At 46.5% G+C, this 26,780-nt stretch overlaps 1 protein-coding gene across 1 annotated transcript in view; it reads left to right on the top strand.

Annotated features, from left to right (window-relative positions):
• MASP1 (MBL associated serine protease 1) overlaps nt 1–26,780 on the top strand; it is a 53,599-nt gene that overhangs the window by 8,701 nt on the left and 18,118 nt on the right. Inside the window, exons 2-8 of the mRNA XM_047100260.1 lie at nt 11,225–11,402; nt 13,471–13,602; nt 15,759–15,955; nt 17,466–17,613; nt 18,945–19,063; nt 20,045–20,123; nt 26,331–26,468. Coding sequence (XP_046956216.1) covers nt 11,225–11,402; nt 13,471–13,602; nt 15,759–15,955; nt 17,466–17,613; nt 18,945–19,063; nt 20,045–20,123; nt 26,331–26,468 — 991 coding nt within the window. The remainder of the gene's footprint in view (nt 1–11,224; nt 11,403–13,470; nt 13,603–15,758; nt 15,956–17,465; nt 17,614–18,944; nt 19,064–20,044; nt 20,124–26,330; nt 26,469–26,780) is intronic.

The raw sequence follows: 26,780 nt of genomic DNA, 5'->3' as shown, positions 1-26,780 counted from the left end.
GCCCCGAGTCGGGTTCACCGCGTAGAGCCTGCTTGGGATCTCTGTCCCCCTCTCTCCCTGCCCCTCCCCCACTCGCTCACACACACTCTCTCTCTCAAAAATAAATACACACTTTTTAAAAATACAAAATTAAAATAAATAGACACGTCGGTCAGGGTAGTCCTCATCGACAGGGTGACCCTTGAGCAAACACTTGGAGAAGTTGAGGAAGTTAGCCACGTGGCTTCCTGGGGAAAAGCCTTCCACCCAGAGGGAACAGCCAGGGCGCAGACCCTGAAGGGGGCAGGTGGCCCTTGTGTCTGAAGAATAGCAAGGAAAGCAGTGTGACCGGAGCAGGAGGTACAGGGATGAGAAATGGAGACAGACAGGTGCAGGAAGGGAGCCGGGAAGGACGGCCAGATCACCAGGCGGCTGGGAAATAGGGTCCCTGCTCAGCGCCCACAGCAATGACAGACTTTACAAGCTGTTTTCATGCCAGTGTTTCATGACCTCTCAACTCCTAGAGGACACTATTAACATCCTGCCCCCACCTTAGATGCTTGTGAACACTGAGGCCTGATGACAGAGGTGTGCTTGTCAATGATTAACAAGTGGCTCTGGACTTGGGGGTAGGCGGGGAGGGCCTGGAGAAGAGATGCTCAGAATTCACACACCGTTCACCATTCAGGTGCCCTAGACACTCATTACCTCCAGGGCATAGGTAACCAGTTAAATACTGACGATGGGAGGTGATGAGCTTCTGTATAAGTTGTCTCCAATATAATTTAATTAATTGCAACTTTCCGAAACGGAATTGTTAACGATGGCTGTGTTTTAACAACCGGCTGCAAAATCTCCGAAAAGTTGACCCTTTGCACTTATAAACTGGTGGCAGCCAGCTCTGTCACCCTACTGTCTGGGGAGGTTAGGGTGACACATGCCATGAGAGGCAGGGCGGGCACCCAGGTCCTTTGGTCCTTGTTCCTGTGCTCTGCAGGAGTTTTCCCGTGAAGATCTGAGGATGTTCATGAGGGCCGGGGCTGGACAGGGTCCTTGGCAGGATCAGAAGAATATGCCAGCTCACACATTCCTGGGAACTCTGCCTGGGGACCCTGGCCTGTGGCAGGCCCCTTCGCTGCGCTCAGCCCTTACTCAATCACGGCTTACACCCCCAGCCTGACTGTGACATACCTTGAGCCAGGCTGCCTCTGCTGCAGAACACAACCCTGCTGTGTTTTCTTGCCCTTGGACTGTTTTCGGGCTCCAAACAGTTTGAGGCCCAGCCCACCCCACCCCCCACCCCTTGTCTCTGAGGGGATTTGCATGTGAATGAGCCTGGCTCTGAAGTTCCAGAAGGCAAGGGGTGGGGAGTCTTTCACAAGCTGGAGAGAGTGAATCCTTCCTGGCCCTCCTGCCCAGCCCCAGTTCCCAGACTCTCCCGCCTACCCCCTCTCTACCCCGCTCCTGCTGGGACAGTGGGCATTGCCAGTTTCCCACCTGCGGGACGCCCCGCTTCCCAGGCTCTTAGAGCCCCTCCCTGCCAGCCCTCTTTTTCTCCCCATGCTCCTGCTGCCTGGAGACCATCCCCTTTTCTGTCCAGAGCCCTTCTTGCAAAAGGGCAATCCTTCCCGGGAGCAGTGGGAGTCTTGGACTCCGAGGACCCGCCAGCCATGGCTCAGGCCCCCACGCCGTTAATGGTGCCTACCATTTCCATGGACACAATACCTTCTTAGGGGCTTACCCAGCTCTGTTAGGAGCTTTTTACTGTGATGAACACATAAGTAAGAACACCATACTGGGACTATGGGACACACCCCTGCCGTTACCAGGCCATGTGGCTTTGAAGGGGTTACTCCGTGTCCCTGAGCCTCACTTTCCCCACGTAAGAAAGAGAAGAGATAAACTTGGTAGCCTTTCATATCCTTTCTATCTCTGACCTTCTGTGGTTCTCTGATTCCAGTGACTGGACCAGGGCTGGAAGTCAGGATATCAGGATTTTGTCTCAGGTCTGCTACTCCTAGGCTGTGTTCCCTTGGGGACTCATGTCACCTCTCTGGGCTCAGAATCACAATGTGTGCTTGAAGTGCATTCCTTGCAAGAGAGCCAGCAGAAGCAAATATAATAAAGAAGGTGAAAATACCTGTCAGCTGGAAAGTTCCACACAGAGGAGGGAAATGACTGTTACCAGTGCTATTATTATTATTATTATTATTACCTTATGGCCAAATGACTTGGCTGAAACCCAAGCATCAACCTCCAGCCCCTCTCGGGCAAGGCCAACTTGAGCATTAGACCCACCAGCTGTGCTATTTTACTTCCATGGCTTTCAAGAGCTTCCAGAATGCAATACACAAAACGCACTCATACAGACACACACACCTCCTTTCTCCTCTAGTCCCAGGCTCTTGTCTGGAATCCAGTACCTGTAATTTGCTCCTTCTCGTGATCTTTAGCTGAAATCTGGGCAAGTGTGTAAAGTAGAAGATTGAGCTGTCGAGCCCTGGCCCGGTCCCTGGAGGTGATAGACTTACTGAGAGGGTGGCTTCAGGAGCACAGAGCACTCTCTTGCGAGTCAGAAGTCCTAGCCCAGGGCTGCAAGTGAATCCCCGACCTCAATTCCCACATCTAGAGCAATCCTTTGTTTTTTGTTTTTGTTGTTGTTTTTTAAATATAATCTATCATCAAATTGGCTAGCATACAGTGTGTAAAGTGTGCTCTTGGTCTTTGGGGTAGATTTCCGTGGTTCATCGCTTACATACAACACCCAATGCTCATCCCAACAAGTGACCTCCTCAATGCCCATCAGCCATTTTCCCTCTCCCCACCCCCCATCCACCCTCAGTTTGTTCTCTGTATTTAAGAGTCTTTTGTGGGTTGACTCCCTCCCTCTCTGTTTGAAACTATTTATTCCCCTTCCCTTCCCCCCATGGAATAGAAGAATCCTTTGAAACACAGGGAAGTGAGGAGATTCCTGGACTTATATTCCCTTGTGGGATGGAAACTTTGAGAGCTCCCTCACATTCCTCTGTGAAATCAGTGTAATATCCTCTGTCTGTCACCCACCTCCCGGGATTTCCAGGAGACGCCTCGAGTGCAGAGGGCCAAAGGAACTTAAGATAGATGCCACCTGCCACATGAAGTGGCCGGGCTGTGAGGGGTCTCAAGGTGCCCCTCCCTCTCCATCGGCCTGGGCTCTGGGGTCCTCACAGGATGAGAAGTCTGTGCTGATGGCTTCAGTGAGATCGGGAATGAAGGTGTGAAATTGGAAACCAGAGGGGATACGGGGACAGTTCCAGTCTCTCCCTCTTCTTCAAACAGTGAAATTACCCATGCCCACCCAGCAGGGAGTGCAGAAGGGGGTCATCTTGGATGACCGGATCTCAGCAGTCTTGTTCTTCTCACTGACGTCCTGAGAGCTGACTAGATTCCAGGTGCCCTTCTAAGTGTTCTACGCATATGAACTCATGTCACTTTCACAACAGTCCTGTGATACTAATGCTATCGCTGTCACCATTTCCCAGATGAGAAAACCTGTATACGGAGTGTAGCCGTTTCCTAGGGCTGCCATCACAAAGCACCACAAACTAGGTGGCTTATAACAGGAATGTATTGTCTCACAGCTCTGGAGGCTTCAAGTCTGAAATCAAGGTGTTGGCAAAGCCACTCTTCCTCTGAACGCTCTAGGGAAGAATCCTTCCTTGCCCCTTCTGGCTTTTTGGTGGTTGACTGCAATCCCCGGCATTCCCTGTGTGTGGCAGAATGTCTCCAATCTCGGCCTCTGCCTTCACACTTGACTCCGTGTGTGTCTCTGTGAACAAACGTCCCCCTTATAAGGACACCAGTCTTTGAATCATGGGTCTACCCTAAGCCAGTATGAGGTCATCTTACCTTGACTACATCTGCAAAGACCTACTTCCGGATAAGGTCGAATCAAATCCAAGGGTTAAGACTTGAATATATCTTATGGGGAAGGGGGGCCACAATTCACCTACAACACAGAGAGTTTGAATGATTTTCCCAGCATCTAATAACTGGTGAAGACTCATGTGCAACTCATATAAAGATGAGGTCCCACATGATCCAGTGTCAGTAAGGGATTACATTAAAAAAAAAAAGAAGAAGAAGAAGAAGAAAGGAAAAATTTTGGTGGCACCTGGGTGGCTCAATTGGTTAAGCACCCAACTCTTGATTTCGGCTCGGGTCATGATCTCATGATTCATGGGATTGAGCCCCACATTGGGCTCTGCACTGACAGCACAGAGCCTGCTTGGGATTCTCTGTCCCCCCCTCTCTGCCCCTCCCCTGCTAGAGCTCACTCTCTCCCTCTCTAAGTAAACAAACACTTTATATATATATGTATATACATATATATACATTTTATATATATGTATATATATAGTATATATATGTATATATATAGTATATATATATATATAAGTATATAGTATATAGTATATATATAGTATATATATATATATATATACTAGTATACTAGTATATAGTATATATATAGTATATATATGTATATATATATATGTGTATATATATGTATATATATGTGTGTATTTATATATATATATAAGTATATATATATATATATAGAGAGAGAGAGAGAGAGAGAGAGAAATTTAAGAATTGAAAGCAATTCACAACTCAACTCACTTTCTTGAGAAACCAAACCCAAACAGAGATGCTTTTACTATACTCTTATATGCCCCCACCTCTCTTTCTCTCTCTCAATCTGTCTCTCTCTCCCCCTTCTGTTTCTTCCCCCAGTCTCCAAGAACTCCACACCAAAGAACTCTTTTGTCTCCCCTCCTCCATCCACTTACACACTATCCACTGACTCCCCCTTGGACTTCATGATCACAAAAACCATTCATGCACTGCCATATGTGAATTTTAGTTATTCTGAGTTTCTTGATTGTTTTATCAGAGTTCTACTTCTTACCATATTATCTGTGTGGAATTAAAGCAAAGAGCCTCACCTCTTTTTCAGCTCTGTTGGGACCCAAGGGCTAGAAGAAAACGTTAGGAGGTGACAGAGTGGGGAGGAGTCACCATACCAGAGATTCGGGTGTTTATGAGAGACAGAGGGACTGCAAACCAACCCTGAACTTCCAGGCTGGGTTAGTTGCCGCTCTTGTGTGTTCCGTGTTTGTTGACCTAAACTGACCAATTTTATGCCACTGGTAGAATGAGAAGGAAGTAGCTTTGGGCCCAGGTTTCTTTTTAAAATACTTTTAAAATATAGAAACAGAAGAAAGAAAAATTACCTGCAGTTCAACTAGCCATTGTTAACAGTTTGCTCTAATTCTTTCTCCTTTTTATTTTCAATGCATTTCTTCGACATAATGCATTGTGGTAATTACGCCATGTATATGTTTAATATGCGTAATATAACCTACTAAGAAAGTTTCCAGATCATTGCAAATTCTTCATTAATGTGATAATTAATGCCTAATATTTATTAAGTGAAGGCTCATTTAGACTGTTTCCCCTAGAATTGGATATTTACCATTTTTTTTTTAGTTTTCTATTATTATACATGACTGCTATAAACATCTTTGTCACAAAAGGTTTTTCCACATTTAGGATATCTTCCCCTAAGTTTTATTCCCAGATAGGAGGCCAAGCAAGAACTTTGTAGGTGGAGGATAATCCAAACAGCCTGATCTGTCTTAGAAGGTAGTGAGTTTCTCATTTTTGCAGTTGATCTCAAGAAGGCGGCATGATTTTTTGATAGGGGTGTGATAGGGAGATAAGGAGTCAGGCCAAGTAGCTTTCAAGGCCCCAAGAACCTATGAGATGGTAATTCTCCAAGTATCACTTCATAAATGTCACTCTTTCCCTTTGTCCCAAATTGCTTCCTACTCCCCATAGCATATCTATTCCTGTGCAACAAACCACTGTAAAACTTAGTAGCTAAAACAACATCCATTTTACTTGCTCAGATCCTTTGGTCAGAAGTCTGGGCTAGGCTCACAGGATGGTCTTTGGCTGGATTTGCCTGAGGTCATTCGAGGAGCTCTAGTCATTTAGAAGCTTAACTGAAGCTGGAAGGTCCAAGATGACCTTCCAGATGGTGGTAGCTGTCAGCTGGCTGGTCTAGAGACCTCGATTGGGATGATTCCTCTCTGGCCTGTGTGATCTTTGCTTCTCCAGTAGGCGTGACAGGGCTTCCTCACATGGAGGCACACAGGGAAAGAGCTACAAGGCCCCCTGATGCCTGCAAGAGCCACAGGGCCCCTTGGAAGTGGCACACCAGCTCCACATGTCACATGCCTTTTGTCAAGGCAAGTCACAAGGCTTGCACACTGAAGGACTACTCCTTCCAGAAGCGCCTTGCCACGTACAGCTAGAAACACATACTGACACTTTCAACACTGTCCAGAGATCTCCTTAGCAGATCCACAAGTGCACTGTGTACACTTTTCTGCCAGCTACATTGTCACGGGCAGGTTGTACCAATTGTCTCACCACTACGTGACGCAGGTTGTCTTCGTCAAGCTCCCCCCGTGGCGGTTTGCTCATTGCTCTTCTAACCTCTACTTGCTAGCTAGTCCCAAAACCCAAGCCAAGGGTCCTGTTTGCTACAGCCCCATACTTCTGAAGCCGGTACCTGCATCAGCCAGAGTTCAGTGAGGAAAGCAGAGTGAGAAATTGCTCTGTGAGCAATGAGACGTAAGAGCTATTTGGGGCCTCAGAAATCACATGACTAGAGGAGAAGCTGGGAAAGTGAAAGCAGGACTGGGGAGCCGGAGGACCACGGGCACTAATCAGTGCTCCTGAAAACCGGACGTGGGCGGAGATGTTGGCACCTGCAGGGGAATGTGAGAATCCAAGACCTTCTCGGAAGCCAAAGTAGGCCCATGAAGGGGGGCCCACGGGGAGAGGTCTGTGAGAAGCTGTTGACTCTGAACACCTCTGAACCACCCACAGAGGTGGAAGCTGTTCAGAGTGGGTGGTGGGTCTGAGCCACTGTTGGTCAGCAGAGCCAGTAGTTGGAAAGAAGCGCTGACTGCAGAGTGGAGGAGAGTGAGGGCAAGTGGGAACCCACTGGGCGCATCTATGTCTGTTCATTCTCCGTAGCTGATCACAAAACAGCCTTCAGAGAGTAAGGACTGTTGTGTTCTAAACTCACACAAGCCTCTCTTTTGGCCCCCTCTACCCTGGAGCTATACAGAAAGGGAGATTCTGAGGAATATCGTTCCCAGATTAACTAATTTGACCGCAGAATAATCCAGCACATTTCCTGAATATCTGCCTAATTAAAATATCTGCTGGCCTGTCTTAGTTTTGCCAAGGTTTGTGCTGTTTCTACTAAGTTGAAAATTCATAGAAAACAGACCCTGGCTTCTCTTCCTTAGATCTCTCTTCCCAGCTCCCTGTCCTCAACACCTTTCCTATGGCAGGTGGTGATGGGAAAGGAGGGATGGTGGAGACTCTGAATACCCCCGGGACTTCACTATTCCCTTAGCCTAGAAGCTCCTCCTGCTTTCCCCAACTCTACCTACTATTTCTACCTCCCTAATTCCTATTCATCTTTCAGGCCTCAGTTCAAAGAACATTCTGTTCTTCCTAAATGTTTTATGATTCCCCTCAGCTGGATGGAATTTGTTTCCTTCTTTAAACCCCTGGGGCTTCCTATCTTTCATTGCTATAACTATGCCCTGACAGTTCCTGAACACATACCCATTTAAGTTACTTATCTTACTCTCCTACTAAATTTCACATTCCCAGAGGCAGGGGACTTGCTCATTAAGCTCATGCAACAAATAAGTAATTTTTGGCATCCTCCACATTACAGTCCAGACAGAATTTGGTACATAAATATTTTTTGAATTGAGTTGAAAGAAAACAAATTGAGGACATGCATCCATGTGTTGGGGCCCTAAATAACAATAGCCTGAAAGGATATGGTTGCCATAATAAGAAATAGAAAAATGAAGAGTCTGTGATCCCCGGCCAGATGGTTCTCTATTATAATGAATTTTGTGTCTTCATTTGATAAGGGACTTCCCACCATCATGTTCACATGATGACCCTAGAAATGGGACAGTCTGAACAGAAGCCAGGGCTCAATCTTTTGCTTGTGCTCAGAGGTAAATGATTTTTGTAGAATTTTACAATTCTTAGCAGGGGCTGCAAATATTAACCAAGGTCAGTGACCCTTCTGTTTAGGTTATGACTGGAGCTGTCACTGAGCCACATCCTCTCTGGGAGACAGTCCATGCCCCCAAGATAAAGTTTCAAGAGGCCCTCGAGCCAGAAAAGTTGTTTGGCAAAGTGCCTATGTCTTTTGTCATGTACTCTCTGGGCTGGTGGGTTCCTTCCTCCAGGGTCAGAATAGTTCCAAAAGCAAAAGTGCTATCAGGAAATGCTCATGGTTATCTGTCTACTCCTGAGCAAGTCACTGGCCCACTCTGGACCTCAGGTTCCTCTAGAAGGAGGGGGATTGAAATAGCTCTTACAGGTCCTTCTCTCCCAGCTCTGATATTCCAGGACTCTATTCTGAGCGGCAGGCTGAATTCCCAGGCTTCCAGAGCCTTCTATCCCCTGTTCCTAAAGATATAGATGGCTGAGATTTTCCCATGGGCCTCAGCCAGAACATGCTTACCTGTTGTCTGGAACAGTGTGGCTCTGCACATGATGACTGTTTATCTGCCATCATGAAAATGTCTTTTATCCTGCAAGTTATGAGGGAGTTTGTTATCACAGACCCTCATTATGTCTCCCTGTGATCCAAGTTATCCCTGGTTGATTTCACTTGAAAGTGTCCATGCCCCAGGCACTATAGGATCCAAGAGACTTTGGGGGATACCAAAATATAAGCAGGAATCTACTGAGTCTGGAAGTGTTAATGCTCAAGTCATATGACTATTCGTTAACTAACTGACTTTGTATGGCATGGTTATAGACCACAAACAAGTTCAAGTTCACCAAGTTCTTCAGCAGAAAACAACTGGCGTCTTGAAAATTCTGCTCGCCATCCTCCAGTTGGCCTATTGAATGTGTGGGTGTAACGACTTGTTAGAATACTAGTATATCACAATTAGAAGAGAACATATAGCTCAGCTAGTTCAAACCCCTGTTTTATCAGGTGGATAACTGAGAGTAGAGAGGAGGCAGCCCTGTGACCGTTTGTGGTAGAGTCAGGAATAGAGCTCAGGACCTTCAACTGCCAGGTCAGGATATCTTATATTATCAATATTAGAACTCAGAGTTAGAGGTCACCAAGATAGGGTCCTCCAGTTCACGCCTTTCCTAGGCCTTCACTCTGGTTTCCATTTTGCAACATATTTCAGTTAATAAACTGATTTTTAAAAAGACACAAAATAAAACACTACATAAAGGAGACCTAAGAATTGCAAAGGCGTTATAGTCCAGGAATGTTCGATGCAGGGCACGCAACATTAAACAACTCAATATCCCCAAGATGACTGACATTCATAATAATGTCCTTGGGTCGCCAAGAAAGGGTTAGCATGTTTCACCTACGAAAGCAGGGATTTGTATAAAGCACTTTAAAAAGCATTACACTAAATAACAATAATGATGATGCTGATGATGGTTATTATTATTAATTATGGTCAGGTAAAACTTCGGCTATCTGGAAAACTCAGATAACCAAAATAACAAACAAGCCATGGTGGTCAAGGAAGTGACTGTGTACAGATAGGTACATTCTACAGTAACAAGGCTGGTGTGAGTTTGGCTAGTATCTGCAGAGAAGAGGAATAAACAGCAAAGCCATGATCTCATCTTCTGTTTACACTTCAATTCCCAAAGTTAGTGATTAATTGTCCTTGTGTTTTGTTGCCAGGGCAAATTGTTTTTCTTTAAAACTCCCACTTATCTTAAATAAATAAATCATTAGTTTCAAAACAGAAGTGTCAAATGTCAAGATACTTCTGACATACTAGGCTAATGAACAAAACAATGAATGCATTAGAAGCTACTAGAGGTACGCAGAGCCTTTGAGAACTTTCCCTTAATGACTTTAAAAGGCATCAGAATCATTCTTGGTAAGAGATTTTCTCACGCATCTTGGCTAAAATGTCAATCTAGAGGTTGCAAACACAAATACAGCCTCAAAAGAATCCAGTCAGTGTAAATGATAGAGTGGTAGGTAGGCCAAGTATTCATAGTCAAATAAACATACCAACCAGCTACCGTATTGTACTTCCCAAACCAAACTCACACAAAATCAGCTTTAGGCACCCAATTTAGGCTCTCCGCTGGGGTCTCTGAATTTACACAGGGTCTCTGGCTCCTCCAAGGAAGGGAATTCTTTTAGCAAACAGGTAATTTTTGCATCTGAGTCTTAACACAAACACAAATGTTTCAGGGATGATTCCAGTCATTTCTGAATTATTAAGACTACCTACTAAATATAGTTCTAATTATATAATTTCCCTGTTCAAAAGTTTCCAGTGTCTTTTCTTTACTCAGAATTAAGAGTCACATAGTGTTCTTATGGTATTCAAAGTCAGTCATAATCTCGTTTCAACCTTTCCTACGACTTTATGTTCCCACAGACTCCCTGGCTTCTTGTTCTCAGAAAGAGCCTCACACTTTAGTTCTTGGTAACAAACATTTGTTGGGTAATTGCTAGGTGCCAGGTCCTGCTCCGTGAACTAAAAACACATCTACAAAGAAAACAAAGTCTCGTTCTCCTGTAGTTTCCATTCTGATGGGATCTTTCATCTTCTGAGTGCCAGTGCGTTCCCAGTGACTGCGTTCCCGTTAAAGCACTTGTCGCACCGTATAACAGCTCTGTCTGTGTTTTCATCAGTCTGAATATTGGCTCCCCAGGCACAGCTTCCATGCTTTACTCAGTGGCAGGCACACACTGAATGCTCAGTGAATGCCTCGGAGTTCGTTTCTCGTCTTTGGTAATGTGGTCAGTTTCTGTTGCATATGGAATCCATCTGTGAGGTTATCTAAGTCTGAGTTCTAATAGTGAGTTAGTTTTGACAGATGAGTCATTTTTTGTCCATAGGATGACAAATGTCAAGCTACTTCTGATGGACCTAAACAAAGGAATGAGGCAGTGACTACGCAGCCACATGGACTTAACCCGCACTGTGTCTTTCCTCAAGTCCCAGAGTCCCAAATCCTCTTTCTCTGGGTTTCCCAGGCTGCCTGGTCTGTTCATGGGCAGCCCCTCCCTCTTTTCGTTTAGAGACCAAGCTAATTTTGGAAGCTACTCATCTTGTTCCCTTCCTCTTTGATCCCAAAGGTAGAAACCGAAGAGCAGGTGCTGGCAACCTTCTGTGGCAGGGAGACCACAGACACGGAGCAGACCCCTGGCCAGGAAGTAGTGTTCTCCCCCGGCTCCTTCATGTCCATCACTTTCCGGTCAGATTTCTCCAATGAGGAGCGATTCACGGGTTTTGATGCCCACTACATGGCTGTAGGTAAGTTGGAGAAATGGGTGGCTCACCCCAGGTCTCCCCTTCTCTCTAAAGATTAAAAGTACCTCATGCTCGTTTCTTTACAATGAACACCTACATACTCACCATAGAGATTCTGCCATTAATATCTTCCTGCATTTGCTTCATCACATATCTACCCATCTATCCATCCTCAATCTAGCTATTAATCCCCTCTTTCTGATGAATTTCAAAGTAAGTTGCAGACAGACAGTGGTATACTTTTTCCTAAATACTTACCCATGCATTTCATTTTGCTGAAGTTCAATATCTATTCACAATTTCCTTTCTTTTAAAGTAAAATGTACAGGGGTGCCTGGGTGGTTCAGTCGGTTAATCGTCCGACTTCAGCTCAGGTCATGATCTCGCGGTCCGTGAGTTCGAGCCCCACATCAGGCTCTGTGCTGACAGCTCAGAGCCTGGAGCCTGTTTCAGATTCTGTGTCTCCCTCTCTCTCTGCCCCTCCCCTGTTCATGCTCTCTCTCTGTCTCAAAAATAAATAAACGTTAAAAAAAATTTTTTTTAATAAAGTAAAATGTACATTCAGCGAAATGCATAAGCCTTCAGTACATTTGTTGAGTTTCAAAAATTTTATATTGTATGTAACCCAAGCCCCTAACAAGGTGTTGAGCTTTACCGTTAACCCAGAGAGTTCCTTTATGCTCTTTCTCAGTCACAGTCTGGTCCCATCTACCTTAGAGGTGACAACTGTTCTGATTTTTTTTTCCACTATAGATGAGTTTTGCCTCTTCTTAAACTCCATATAAATGAACGTACACAAAATATATTTTGGAAGTGAGGATTCTTTACTCAGAATAAAGTTTTTGAGTTTCAATCATGTTGTAATGCATCGGTAACTTGCTCCTTTCCTGGCAGAGTAATTTTCCATTGTATGAATATAATACTGTCTGTTTATCCATTCTTTCATTGGTAGACACCTGCACTCTATCCGTTTTTTGACTCTCACTAATAAAGTTTCTATGCACTCTTGTACAACTCTTTTTGTAAACATATGTTTTCACTTCTGTTGGGTAAATAGGTAGGAGCAGCATTGTTGGGTCATAGGGCAGGTGTATATTTAATTTTATAAGAAATTACCAGGCCTTTCCCAAAGTGTTTTTGTACTATTTTATATTCTTTCACCAATGTACAAGAGTTTGATGTCAATTTTTTAATTTCTAAAATTTAAAATTCTGATGGGGTATGTAGCGGTACCTCATTATGGTTTTGATTTACATTTCCCTGGTGACTAGTGATGTTCAGGATCCTTTCATGTGCCTGTTGGCCATTCTTTTAGCTTTTAGGGGGAAATGTATGATCAAAATTTTTTTGATGTGTATCTATTTGTTTTGAAAGAGAAGGAGTGTGGGAGTGGTGTAGGGACAGAGAGAGAGGAGAGAGAGAATCCGAAGTAGGCTTTCAAGCTGACAGCATGGAGCCCAATGTGGGGCTTGATCTCACGACCATGAGATCGTGACCTGAGCTGAAATCAAGAGTTGGGTGCTTAACTGACTGAGCAACCCAGGTGCCCTTGCATGATCAAATTTTTAAATTGGGTTGAGAACATGCGTTTCTTTAATGTCTACGTTCCCACTGCCCAGGGAAGTGGGATATATATAGAGAGAGAGGGGCTGCATGGACTAGAAAGAAAGAATGGGTTCTGGAGCTACCCTACCTGGGTGTGAATACTGACTCCACCTTTTATCATCTCTATGACTTGGAGTAAGTTCTTTAAAGGCCCCAACTGTCTGTTTCATCATCTGTGGAAAGGGGATGGTAAGAGTTCTACCTGCTATTATCACAACTCTTACGGGGTAGTGGCACCTGTGAGAGGCAGCTCGCCTGGCCTCGAACCTGGCTTTCGACGGTCTTGGATAAGTTGCCTCCGTTCTCTGAGTTCCAGTTGCCTCATTTGTAAATGGAGACAATGGCTACTTTGGGGCTTTATGTGAGGCTAACACAGGGAGTGGCCATATTGTGTGCTCTGTACATGGCTGTTGTCTTCATCGTCCCACATGGACTGACTGACCAAAAGGCTCTACTTGCCCTGCAGATGTAGACGAGTGCACTGAGCGGGAGGACGAGGAGCTGTCCTGCGACCACTACTGCCACAACTACATCGGCGGCTACTACTGCTCCTGCCGCTTTGGCTACCTCCTCCACACGGACAACAGGACCTGCCGAGGTGGGGCCCAAGGATGACTCCGTATATCACCACTTTGTGCCATGTTTCTCAATAAGATTAGGGGAGGCTCAGAGGCGGAACAGATACGGAGTAGAAACAAGTAAAAATGAAGCCAGAGAGCTCTGCCTCAGATACCCTATGCCTGAAGATGCTGAAATGCCCGCCAGCCGGGAAGTCCGCGTTCAGGTTCTCAAAGGATCACATTTGTGAAGCCTCTAGGCCATCTTTCTTCCTGGACAGCAGGAACTTCTGCTCTCCTACTGTAGGTAACTGGCCTGGCCCCAGTTATGGGAAAAGCTGGGTTCCCAGTCCTTTCTCAGCCATGCACCCGGCCTCACCCAGCCGTTCCTTTACCTCTTCACTCCCCTGGCCTCACAAGTTCCTCTGTGATCGAGAGAACCTCAGTCCAGAGAACAGATGAGAAAGGAGAGAGGCAAAGACAGAGACAGTGAGGAATATGCCCCATTCCTTCCATCTCTGGTTTCCTGTCTTAATCAACACGCTCACCCTGCTGCCACCTCCAGGCAGGGCGAGGATGGAGAAATGGAAGACTTCAGCCACTTTCCATGAGGGCCTCCCTGACTAGTGGGGTTATCAGCACAGAAGCAAGTGGTGAAATGTAGCAAATGCTGTGGGCTCAGCACAAGTGACCTAAGTCTGCACGGCACCGTGAGCAGACATGTCCCAGAGATGGTGGCACTTGGCAGAGTGGGAAGAAGAAGGAAAAGGAGAGTGCTCCAGGCAGAGAGAACAAATGTTCAGAGTCCTGATAGAACTTGGCATGTTTGGGGCATTGCCATCAGATCAGTATGGCTGCAGGGTAAAGATCTGTGTTTTAGGAGGGTCACTTGGAAGCTGAGTGGGGGATCATTGGAGGAGAGAAAGGCTGGAAACAAGACCTCCTTTCCTTCCTCCTTAAAAAATTCCTACTTTCTTCTGAATAAAACCCTCATGTGATCCATCAGTATAAAGGAGGCACATACAGGAGTTTTCTTCAAGAGGGCTGTATTTTCCTTGGTTTTTATTCAGTAGGTATTTATTGAGTATCTACTACATACTAAGTCCGGTGGGCTCTAAGAATGAGCAAGGCTTCTCAGTCTTTGTTTTCATTTTCTCCTCTGCCTCCAGGAGCCTTTTAAAACATTATCTTCCTAATTTCCCCTACCCATGGAATTTTAATACCACAGATAATACTGTATGTATGTTTATATACTGTATGTCCTGTCTGTGTATTATGCATAAAAAGAGTAACCTTGCCTAAAAAAAAAAAAAAATAGCCTCCATGGGCTAAATGCCACCCCCCAGAGAGTGCTTGGGGTAAGAAATGAAAAGAGGTGGGAATTCAAGAGGCCTCATCCTAACCATACTCTGCAGCTCACAGCTATAGGACTTTAGGTTAGCCATGCCCCCTCTCTGAGCCACAATTTTCTCATATTCAAATGAGCAGGATAAACAAGGGCTTAGAAAGGATTGACATCCCAGATCTGGGAGGGGTCAGCCCAAGGACAAAGGTTCAGTGGCAGATAAAGGGCCTTGGCAGGGCTAAGCCATGGCCAGGGTCCCAGGACACTGGATCCTTGGTTGCAGCTACAGTGGCGAACAAAGCAGAATCCCTGAGCTCAGGGAACTTACAGTCTACTGGGGGCAAGAAAATCCCCCAACAAATATATTGCACAATGTCAAGCAGTGGTCAGCCGCATGAGGAGAAACAGAACAAGGTCAGGGGCCAGAGAGTACAGTTATGTGTGAGTGTCCCGTGTTGGATGAGGGATCAGGAAGGCTTTGAACAGAGACCTAATGGAGTTCTGGGCTGAGGGGAGAGCAGACAAAGGAGGTCTAGAGGTTTCCCCCTACCAGTCTATCTCAAAACTTTTCCTTCTCAGACCCCCTCTGCCCCACACCAATACCAGAGAAGCTGATGAGAAGGTTTATCACACTCACTGCCTTTGAGTCTTGACTCTGAACATTATGAGGTGTGTGACCTTGGATACATCACTTCTCCCTGAACTTCAGTCTACCCATCCATAACATGGGGCTAATGATGCCTTCCCATTGCCTCTCAGGACCAGTGGGAAAGTCATACAGTAACCGATGAGAAAGGGGTTGCTGTGGCCATGGCTGTGGTGTGCCACTTTGCTCTGGTATGTTTCCCACAGTGGAGTGCAGTGATAACCTCTTTACCCAGAGGACCGGCGTGATCACCAGCCCCGACTTCCCCAACCCTTATCCTAAGAGCTCGGAATGTTTCTACACGATAGAGCTAGAGGAGGGTTTCATGGTCAGCCTCCAGTTTGAGGACATTTTCGACATTGAGGATCACCCTGAGGTGCCCTGCCCCTATGACTACATCAAGGTAAGCCTACAATGGACATTTGCCCTGGCCATGCTGGGAGATCTTGGCTGAATTGGGAAAATTGATATTCTTGGTCCTCCAGTTTCTCCCAGGATAGAAGACCAAGACCAAAAATTACTTAAAATAGTGTCTACCAGCTCCATCAGCTCCAGCCTAGGGATCTTCCCTGACCCAACACTAGCTCCTTGGCCACCTGTAAAATCCCTTTTGCCATGTCACGTGACATCACCATGAAGGAACACCAGAGGTGAAGGTCACGAGGACCATCTTAGACTTCTGCCTACCGCGTATAGTATCCCAGGAGCTATGCTGTAAACCTTCTCCAGGCACTTAACCTCATGGGGCTTCACTTTTCCCCCATTCACAATAAGGTGACAAGATGGAGATATCACCCAAGATTGTGGGAGCCACCAGATGAAGGGTCAGGAGGCCTGGTCCTCGGAGATGGAAGAAAACACGAGTTAGAGGCACAGGAAGGACCCATACCTGGTAGTCAGGAAATCTAGATCAGCTAATAGTGCCTACTTCTTTCTCTCCATCCCCACTGACTCCATTCCAGGAAAATCCCTCTTATCTCCTGGTCCGTGGCAAGGCTTCTAGCTGTGTTTCTTGCTTCTAGCCTTGCCCTACACAGTCTGTTCTCCATGACATCAAGGCTGATCTTTATAAAATCCAGATCCGATTAGGACTGCTCTTGGAAGTAAACATAAACCCCTCAATACCATGTGGTGCTTACCTGCCTTTCCAACCTCATGCTATGGCACTCCTTCTGTTCCAGCCACTCTGGCTTCCTTCCTGCTCTTAATGCTGGGCTCTTTCCCACCTTTGGCCTTGACCTTTACATATACTGTTTTCTCTGCCTGGAAAGTATTCTTCTCTCTTCCTCAAGTGACAATCTTCTACTCATTCTCCATGTCTCAAATCCAGTGTCACCTCTTTGAAGAAACTTTCCCTGACCATCTATTTAAAGTTTTGTCTACAAATAAACAAATAAATATTTTATCTATTATATAAATGATGAATTATATAGGTTACATAGATTTTACTACATACATTAGAAATATATAGCATATACTTGTATATATATATATATATATATATATATATATATATATACACACACACACCATCATGATTATTTTTTATAATTATTTTGCTTATTTATTGTTAGTCCCCCCCTCGCCTCCATCCTCGACTAGACTGCAGTTTCTTTGAGAGCAGAAGTCTTTTCTATCCTATGCACCTAGACAGGACTCTGTCCCATTCTGAGACATAGCATGTTCATCTTGGAGCAGAGGACTGCCTTGTCCACTTCCAAGTCCATTGTAATCTGTAAGTGAGAGAGTAGAGATGGAACTGTTTGGTGAATGCTAATGCCCGCTAAAAACATGAGTGAATACTATGGGTGCACATGGAAGCTTCCAGAAAGCCGGGGTTCAGTACAGAGATGGTCCCAGCAGCTGCCACCACAGCTCAGATGTGATCTTTTTCTCTATCTTGCCCCTCACAGATTAAAGCTGACCCAAAAGTTTGGGGGCCCTTCTGTGGAGAGAGAGCCCCAGAACCCATCAATACCCAGAGCCACAGTGTCCAGATCCTGTTCCGCAGCGACAACTCTGGCGAGAACCGGGGCTGGAGGCTCTCGTACAGGGCAACAGGTAATACAGCCTCTTCCCCCATGGGTCACACTTAGTCACCATGCTTAGCCCTCATGGGACAGTAGCTGAGGGATGAGGGATGCAGGCCTGGGACTCCTCTGGGGACGTGACAGGACCCTCAGCTCTGCTATAAAGGAGGTTGGGGCCAAGTACATTCTGTCTCCTGACTCAGTTTACCATCCAGAAAATGGGGGCAAGGGCAGCAATAATGGTGGGATTAGACTAGACATAGTTTTCAAACTTGCCGCACTTCAGAATCACATAAAGAGATTTAAACAAGAACAATAATAAACAAAGAAACTAACTAACAAAAAAAACCTTATTTCCTGAACTCTACTCTTTCACACCGATTCATTGGGCCTGGAGAGAACCCTCCCAGCTCAGCCCTCTCCAAGTCTGGGGCAGGAATTTGAGTGCGGGCCTATAGCTCAAAACGTTTCCTCATGGCGGTTTGCCTCCTGTGGCCCCCAGACTGGCAGCCTCCGTAGGCCTCATTCCCTAGTACCCCAAGGCAGCCAGTGCTGGCCCAAAGCCTGATAGAGCCATGTGCCCCAGGGGTCTGCAGTAAGCCGAGGAAAAAGAGGGTACTGGTTGTGGCTGATCTCATAGATCTGATATCCTGGCCTTGCCTGCATTATCACATCAATGCCTGGTTCTGGGGAGGGGAATGGAGAGTGTATTAACAGAGACTTTGTCCAGGAAAAAATGTCAGGGGTGGAGCCAGGCCTGGGAATCCTGTCCAATTTAGGCTTCGGAAGGGCAGACTCAGAAGCATATGGTCACGGTCTCTCTCTAACACTCTGAAGAACGGTCTTGGGGAGAAAGAGCGATTAAGTCATACTGAGCTGCCCAAGAGAATAAACTTTGCCCAGTGAGTGCCAATGACAAGGATATAAATTTCAGTGAAATAGGAAAACACTGTTCCTTTCATCAGAGGAGTCCAGTAGGAAAGGTACAGGTTTGGGAGGTATTAAGCTCCCTGTCACTGTAGGAATGCAAATAGATGTTTGACATCTACCACGGAAGATGTTGTAAAGGAGGCCTCAGACAAGGGTTGCACTCAATGACATTTAATATCCTTCCTACCGTGTGTTGTGATTAAATCATTTGGCCAACCAGCTCATTTTACCGATGAGGAAATAGAGGTCCAAGTTGGAAAGTGACCTGCTCAAAGTTCCAGAATAAGTCTTCAGAACCTAGTAGGTACAGACCCCCAAACACCTAGTTCTGTGGGTCTCCCCTGCACCATACCTTGCACTGCAGGGGCTCGCCACCTGCTGCAGCCTTTTCCTTGTTTTCTCACCCACCGCTCTTTCATTGCTCCCCACCAGGGAATGAGTGCCCAGACCTACAACCTCCTGTCCACGGGAAAATCGAGCCCTTGCAAGCCAAGTATTCCTTCAAAGATCAGGTGCTCATCAGCTGTGACACAGGCTACAAAGTGCTAAAGGTACAGGGTCCTGCTGGGGGAGGAAAGGCCACCAGGCCAGAGAGATGCTCCAGTGCCTCCCAGGGCAGACGGGCTTCCCGGAGCTTGCCATGCCCCTCCACGGTATTTACCAACTTCCCCATAAACCTCCAGCATGTTCCAGAAATGCCAGCCCTCTGAAAATCCAAAGCATGCATCCCAGACTCTCACTTCTAGAAATGGCACAAAAGTCATTTATCAGAGCTTGGGCTGGTTTGAATTGCAAAAACAAATCAAGATCCGTTCAGCCCTACAATCAGGACAAACAACCTTAACGGAGTTCATCAGTCAGGCCGATTGGGGGAAACTGGGATGGGAAGCAGAGATTTGAGAGGCGGCACATGGCTCACTCTTCCCAGGAGCCTCCTGGCTACCTTGGAAAATAGAAACAAAAGCACCTCCTAGGCCTCACCTGAGATGAATTAAAGCGGGATCTCTGGGGCAGGGCCAGTGATTGGTTTTTCTGTTATGTCACCCAGGTGAGTCCAGCGCGAGCCAAGCTGGAGAAGCTCTCACGGGATGGGTCTCCACGTGGGGTCCCCACCACAGCATCATGTCACTCGTTAGAAATGCAAACGGCAGTCTCCAAGCCAGGCCCACTGAATCAGAAACTCCAGGGGTGGGGCCAACCAGTTTGTGCAAAAGCCTTTAGGCATACGGATGCTTACGCACGTTTGAGAGGCCCTGCTCTGGAAAGAGAGTCAAGGGTACAGGTTTCCCCTCCAGGACAGTTGCCCCAGCCCTTCCTCACACACAGCCCTTGCCCCTTTCCGCGGTAGGAATGGGCACCATGAATTCAGAGTCTGTCTTTTCCATGGAGTCAAGCTTGCCCTTGGAAGCCAGTGGTTGGAAAATGTTAGTCGAGGACAACTGAGTATGGAATTTGAGCCGGTTGTACTGGGGAACAACCACCAACCCCACCCCTCCTCCCTGTTGCCACATTTTCTTCCTGTTTCTTCCTAGGATAATGTGGAGATGGACACATTCCAGATCGAGTGTCTGAAGGATGGGACATGGAGTAACAAGATTCCCACCTGTAAAAGTAAGAGAACAAAACTGGTCTGTGATAAGGATAATGAGCTCCCCAGCATTGGTGGGTTCCAATCAGAGACCACACAAGGGTGAAAACCTGACGAGTGTGCTCAACGAGGGGTAGAGCCAGTAACTCAGCGGGCACGTGAGGGCTGGACTGAAAGACTATTGTTTGTTTAGGGAATACGACATTAGGATTCCAAAAGAAACTTCTTGTTGGTCCTGGTTTACTTCCCAAATACTAACTTTACCTCTGCCTGCAGGCAAGTTGCCAAACTTGCTAAAGAAGTAGCTTGTCCCCAGCTCTGAAACTAGCTCTGGCAATTACTAATTCAGGAAACTATTTTAGCACCGGTGCCCAGAGCCAAATGACCTTGCCAATCTCTGTGTGGTCATCAGCCATACCCACTAAGGTTTCTGCAACAGCTCATGATTTAGGGCCCGTCAGGAAAGGCTGTGAGGTCAGTAGACCTGTGCGAAGCAGGGGCCAGGGGCACAGCTCTGTACTGGCTCTTGAGACCCTGAGATTTTGCATTGACTCTGCTCCTAACCCACCCCGTGATCATGGACAAGATCCTTCACCTCAAATGTGCAATAAAAAGTTGAACTAGCTTTCATACTTTAGAATACATTGGGGCGTTTCTCAAATAATATATTCCACATAAATCACCTAGTGTGCACTGTGAAAGTATAGATTACCAGCCACCACCCTGTCCCCTACCCAGGTCGCTCCAGTTAGAGACTTGTGAAGACCACAGTTTTAGGAAACTCATTATGGCAGCATGGGGGAAGGGAGGTGTGGTGACGGGAGGGTGGGAAGGGAAGAAAGGGAAGGGGCAAAGAGAGGGTTGGCTTTAGGAGGGAGAGGTGAAAAGGCAAGAGTTGGTCCTGCCCACCCCCGTTTCATGGCTTGCCATAAACAGTGGAGTAGTATCCCACTTCCCTGTAGTTAGGAGAACTAAATGGCTCAGATTCTCTAGGCAGGCAGATCCACTCCCAAAGCCCCAGGGGGGGACTCTGTCAGTAGGAGCTCTCTTGAGGCAAATCCCAGACAGAATTTTAGAAAATACACTTGCTTTTCAAATCTTTCTTTTTTATATGACAACGTGGCTGGAGTCAGAGCCCAGGGTGGGAAAAGGTGGGGGGCGGGGGGGCATTTTATGGCTTCCACTAGTTGGATGCCTATAGGAAACAGGAAATTCAGGTAGAAAAGAAAGGTCCAGAAACTGAGGAACTCAAAGGCCAGCAGACATGTCCACCACCTTCTCCAACGCCTGGCTCACGTGTAGTGCTGCGACTAAGTTCTGTGTGAATACTGTACAAGGCAAAGCAAGGGCGCATTGTGAAGGAGGAAGCAAAAGAGAATGTGGTGTGGAGAAGACAGGATGTTTGTAAAGTCAGAAAGTTCTAGATCAAATCCAGACTTGACCAGTTGAGTGTCCCTAAGCAATTTACTCAGACTTCCAGCCTCAGTTTCCTACACTCTTGATTCTTCTCAAGACCAGTTGGGCTAATGTACCTACTGTGCCAGTGGAGCACCAGGAGTAAGTGAAAGTTCATAAAAGCTTCTCTCTTCCCTCCCACCCCCCACATCCAAACTCCTCACTAGGCAGAGGTTTGGTTTCTCTCGTTCATGCTTTTGGAAGGTAGAAAAGCGTAATAGTAATTTTTCCCCAATGAAGCATGCACACTTCGATTGCAACAGAAGTACTTCATTTGATGGTACTATTTTAAGTGACTTACGTTAGTATACAAAAGAATGGCCGTCATTTTGTACTAAAGAAGAGGAATATTTTTTTTTCTCCTGAATATGGCCTGGTTCTCCCAACATAGCCCAGATTAGGATTATTAGAATCCCAATTCAGGCATACCTGGCACCTGTACTCATTCACTGAATAGGTTTTCACCAAGCATCTCTGCGTCCCAGACATATGCTGGGTCCTAGGTGCAAAGATGAGTAGGACTAAGAAATTTCAAGTCCCTAGGGATTGTGGGGCAAGAGTTTGGGAACAGACAGGAAGTGTGCATGTGTAGTGAAGAAACTTGCACTGGAACAGGAAGTAGAAATGATGGAGGGTTGTCCTGACCCTGCCTCCACCTTGCCATGGCCACCCAACACAAGTACTCTCCATGCTGAATGCCATATGTCAAATGAAGGTTCAAACCAGATGAAAACAAAGCTCGCTTCAGGGGCAGAATGCTGGAATCCTCGTGAGCCAGGACTTATGACCATGCAAATTCTCAGAATGGTACAAATTCCACAATCCCAAACTATCATCCACACTGGCTGTACCTAAACTGCATTCTTAATCAATCTGGTGGAGCGATTTCTGTATTTCCTGCATGAACTGTTTCTGCTTTGCTTGCTAACTTTTCTCTTTCTCTCCTTTCTCTCTCTCTCTCCCTCTCTTCCTCTCTCTGCTTTCTTTCTCTGCACCTCCTGACCCCTCTTTGATCTTCACCACGGTGGCAGAAACCGAAATGGATGAGGAGAACGAACTCGGGTCAGAGCAAGAGACAGAGTGAATGACGGGACCCCTCAGAGTGCAGACATCCAGGAATGGACCATACCCAAGACCCTGGGGCCCCAGAGCTACTCCACCCCTCCCTACCCCGCCAACGCTCCATTTCCAATTTCTGTGCGGATTAGTGTGGATGCTGAACAAGGCAACACAGCGTCAAGCAGTCGAAACTGCTGTGTAATGGAGAACGGTTCCCTCCTGGAGGGCCCACCCATCACTCAAACATTACTCTGGAAAATAATGAAAAGCCAAGGGGGATTTTTTTTTAGCACCCTCCAAGCGGACCGTACAATTCTCAAAGGAAAAATGACTTTGGTTCCAGAGACACAAGATTTCATATACAATCACATGGCCCTAGGCTGACCAGGTCAAAGTGAGCCCTGGTTCTTCATCCACTCCACACTTCAAGTTGAACTGGGCCAGAAGGCCTGTGACTTGATGACTTTAGTATTTTTATCTGTTGCTACTTTCTAACCATGAGTAGGTGTGAAACTAACCATAACTCCTAGAGCATGGCTTTTTAGGAAATCTAGACCTATTCTCATCCACAGAAGTTTTGCTTCCACCTAGACCTAACACGGGACTGAAAGCCCATTATCATTATCATTATTAGTATTCTTTCCTCTGGGCCAGGGCTTACAAATTTTGCATCTGTGAAAATTCCCTGATTAAAGGTTTCAAAAGATAGGTATCACGCTTGAAAGCACAGTCCTCAGCTCTCGAGCCATGGGCCATCAATGAGTCACGATAAAGGGCTCTGTTAGTGGCAGCAGGAATCTCTGCTTCAGCCTGAACAAAATCAGAATAGATGCATCTGAGAAACCCTTCATTACTGTGACCAGTCTATGTGGTGATTAATGAGGGCTTTCGACGAGGGCAGAATCCTGCACAGGTGGACAATGGCAGGTCCGGAGACGGCAGTGCCAGCCTAGGGCAGGGGTGCCCCTGAGAGCGGAGATGAGGTGGGCAGTCAAGATGGGCATCAGTTAAGTCAATACGTTTAAGCCCACAATGTGTAACAGATATTTTACTCAGCGTGATAGAGGGGATCCTAACTTAGTCAGAAGATCCGATATGGACCCAAATAATCGCAACACTGGGCAACATAAGATGCACGCATCAGAGAGATGAACAGAGGCCTCAGCAAGGGGAAATAGGGAAGCAGCCCTCTCCAAGTAGAAGATGGAGAAAAGGCTTTCAAGAAGAAGCAGCGCTTGATCAAGGCCTCAAGGGTGGCCAGAGCGTGGACCACATGGTTTCCTGTGTGGGGAAAGCAGGCGAGTGAGCGGCACAGTGAGGGTGTGTGATGCTGGAGCACAGGTGCACCGAGGGTGGGGACCAAGAGATGCTGGGGTGAGTGCCAGGGGAGCCCATGGTGCATTGTTCTGCAGGAAGCCCCAGATTGTGGCAAAGCACACTCAGGATGGCAGGTCAAGAAAGATGTGTCTGAAGGAAAATAAATGGCAGCCAGTAGTGACAGCAGAGACAGGGTGTGGGGTGCGTCCCATCCCAGGGAATGATGAGAAAGGGCATCCAAGGGAATGGAAAAAAGGAAGAGCGTTTTGATTCCAGAGTGGGGAAGTGGCCAGAGGGAGTGTTAGAGAAAGGATGAGACCCCTTCCAAAGCAAAGAGGCTAGGCTAGCTGAGGAAGGAGGCTCTGGGTATAGCATCTTTGATTGCACCAGGTGGGGCTCAAGGCCCCCGGGAAAGGGAAGTTGTCTCCAGGTCCCAGAGAGGCATGGCTCTTCACCTGATACTATAGACTTGGGAGAAGTCCCAAGCTGAAGCGACCCTCTATTATATACTATTTATCACCTCCATCTGCCTAGAGGGCCAGCAAAGTTCCTTCTCTAGAGTGATGAGAAAGCAGGTACTCAAGAAATATCTCCCCACCATTGCTGGCCAAGTAACAGTCTCTCAATAGACTGAACTTCTAGCCAGGGCTTCTAGGATCTAAGCCCAACCCTGCAATTCCTCCCCCTGGAACTAGGTATTAGGTCCAGAGGATAGGTAAAATGAACCAAAGCTCAGAGACACAACAGTAATACCAAGATCCAGGCACCAGTGAATGGTATTTCCTAAAAAAGAACGATCTGCTTTGAGACTCAGCAGGAAAGCACATTTAAAACTGTTTTATATCTTTAAATAATAGATGTTATCACCTCTGGTGACCCTAGTGCTGACCTTCATCATACAGAGTAGAACAGTATCTCTAGTTTTGGGTTATCAAAATGAATGGGAACGATTTGTCTAGGGAGACTAGAGGTCAAGACAAAACATTAGCCAGTTCTCCTGGCTTTTGCCTTCCTTGTGGATAGGAGACACCTGCTGTTACCCTCAGCTGTCACCGCTCTCCTCCACATCGAAGGGCCTTGGAGCCATCTATGTTTTAAATTAAGTAACTCTTTATTCGATCAAAATGATAAATTTAGAGTTCTAAACTTAAAAATCACAAATTCTGGGTAGCATCTCAGGGGGAAATTGCCCTCTCTCTGCTTCCCAAGGAGGGGGGATTCTGGAAGTTCTTCTTTGTGGAGTGCTGTCCTCTGAAATTATCAGAAGATTAATAGTTAATGTCCATCATTACCCAGCTAATACTGATTTTAAGCCATTTTACCTAGAAAACAGATCCTTAGGAATTGTTAGTTGGTTTTCTCAAAAGAAACCTGAATTCAAAATCAGGTCCAGTTTTCTGATTGTACCTCGTTGTGTGACCTTAGGCCAGTCAAGTCTTCTCTCTGGGCTCATCTGTAAAGTAAAGGTATTCTGGATTGTCCGCCTTTGGGCTTCCTTATGAACTACAAAGTTCTATCTACGACTTTTTTTGTGATTCTTCAACTCTGACATAGGCTGTTAGCCCTAAAATGAAGATGCCCTTAGAAATGAGCACCACCCCCTAAAAGAAGTCCCTGAAGAGACCGTTTGATAAATTGGGTCCTCAGCCCATGACTTGGGCTTCTGACAGACTTGTACTGGACTTTGTGCTGGCAACCCCCTAAGACCACCTCTGAGGAGCAGGCATCCTACAGCCAAGCCCAACATCCAGCCCCAACAATTGGAGAACATAAGCAGGTGAACGATTCAAACTTAGCCCACCCTGGGCCCCACCTCCCGCCTTCTGTGGCCAGGATGCCCACAGAAAGCCAGCAGGGTGGGGCTGTGTGTTCATGCAGGAGCTGCTGTCTTTCTGTTTGTTTTTGGTATTTTTATGCCAGGCACCAATGTGAGCACATTAACTGCTCTTGCTCAGCATGTGGTCGGGTCTGGAAGAACTGATGATTCCTTGGTTCGTGTCAGCCAGAGTTTTTTCAATGAGCTACAGGCTTCATGCTTGGGCAGGAGAGACTAAGAGGATTGCACAATAGAACTGGAAGTCAAAGAAAGGACTATGTGAGGAAGAGACTGGGGTCTGCTTAAATCTCAGCAGCCCTGCCCCTGCCCTGGAGTTGACACAAGGCCAGGTGAGTTGGCCACACAGTAGTGCCACAGTAGATGGAAGAGACCCCAAAAGCAGAGCTACTCATGGTGGCAAAGGCCCTGTAAAATCTCTAGGGTACCATTCTCATAGACTAGAGCACTGCTCTCTGAACTTGTGTGCAGTGCACAACCTGCACATCTATATGAGACAGATCCTTCATATGGCCCCAAGGAGAAGAGCACAGGGTAATTAAGAGGTGTTACTCTCTTCTCTCAGTTGCAGACTGTGGAGCCCCAGCAGAGCTGAAACATGGGCAAATCACCTTCTCCACCAGGAACAAACTTACCACATACAAATCTGAGATCCAATACTCCTGCCAGCAGCCCTACTACAAGATGCTCCACAATATCACAGGTGAGCCCTCCATGCTAAACCAGCCCACTCCCACCTTGTACCATTTGGGCCTCAGGGTTGGACTGGGGGATGAGGCAGCCAGTCTACTGGCCGATGTTTGGGAGGAATTGGAAGGAGAAACACCTGGGGGCATGTGTTACCTCTCCCTGCCTCAAGCTGACATCCCACGGGTTAGGCCACATGGCACCCCCAAAACCCTCACATGCACACTCAGAGCCCCTGGCAGAGAAGGAACCCTCAGGGAGACGGTAAAGCCAATCAGTTTTGCCTCTGCCACAGACTGGTACTAAGAAAATTCTCTAAGCTTCAAAG

The sequence above is a fragment of the Lynx rufus genome, unplaced genomic scaffold (assembly GCF_022079265.1).
Source record: "Lynx rufus isolate CCGP_SWC_20201006 ecotype Redwood Valley unplaced genomic scaffold, mLynRuf1.p SCAF_5, whole genome shotgun sequence".
In the NCBI taxonomy this organism is placed as follows: domain Eukaryota; kingdom Metazoa; phylum Chordata; class Mammalia; order Carnivora; family Felidae; genus Lynx; species Lynx rufus.
This window is presented reverse-complemented; position numbering and strand designations above follow the sequence as displayed.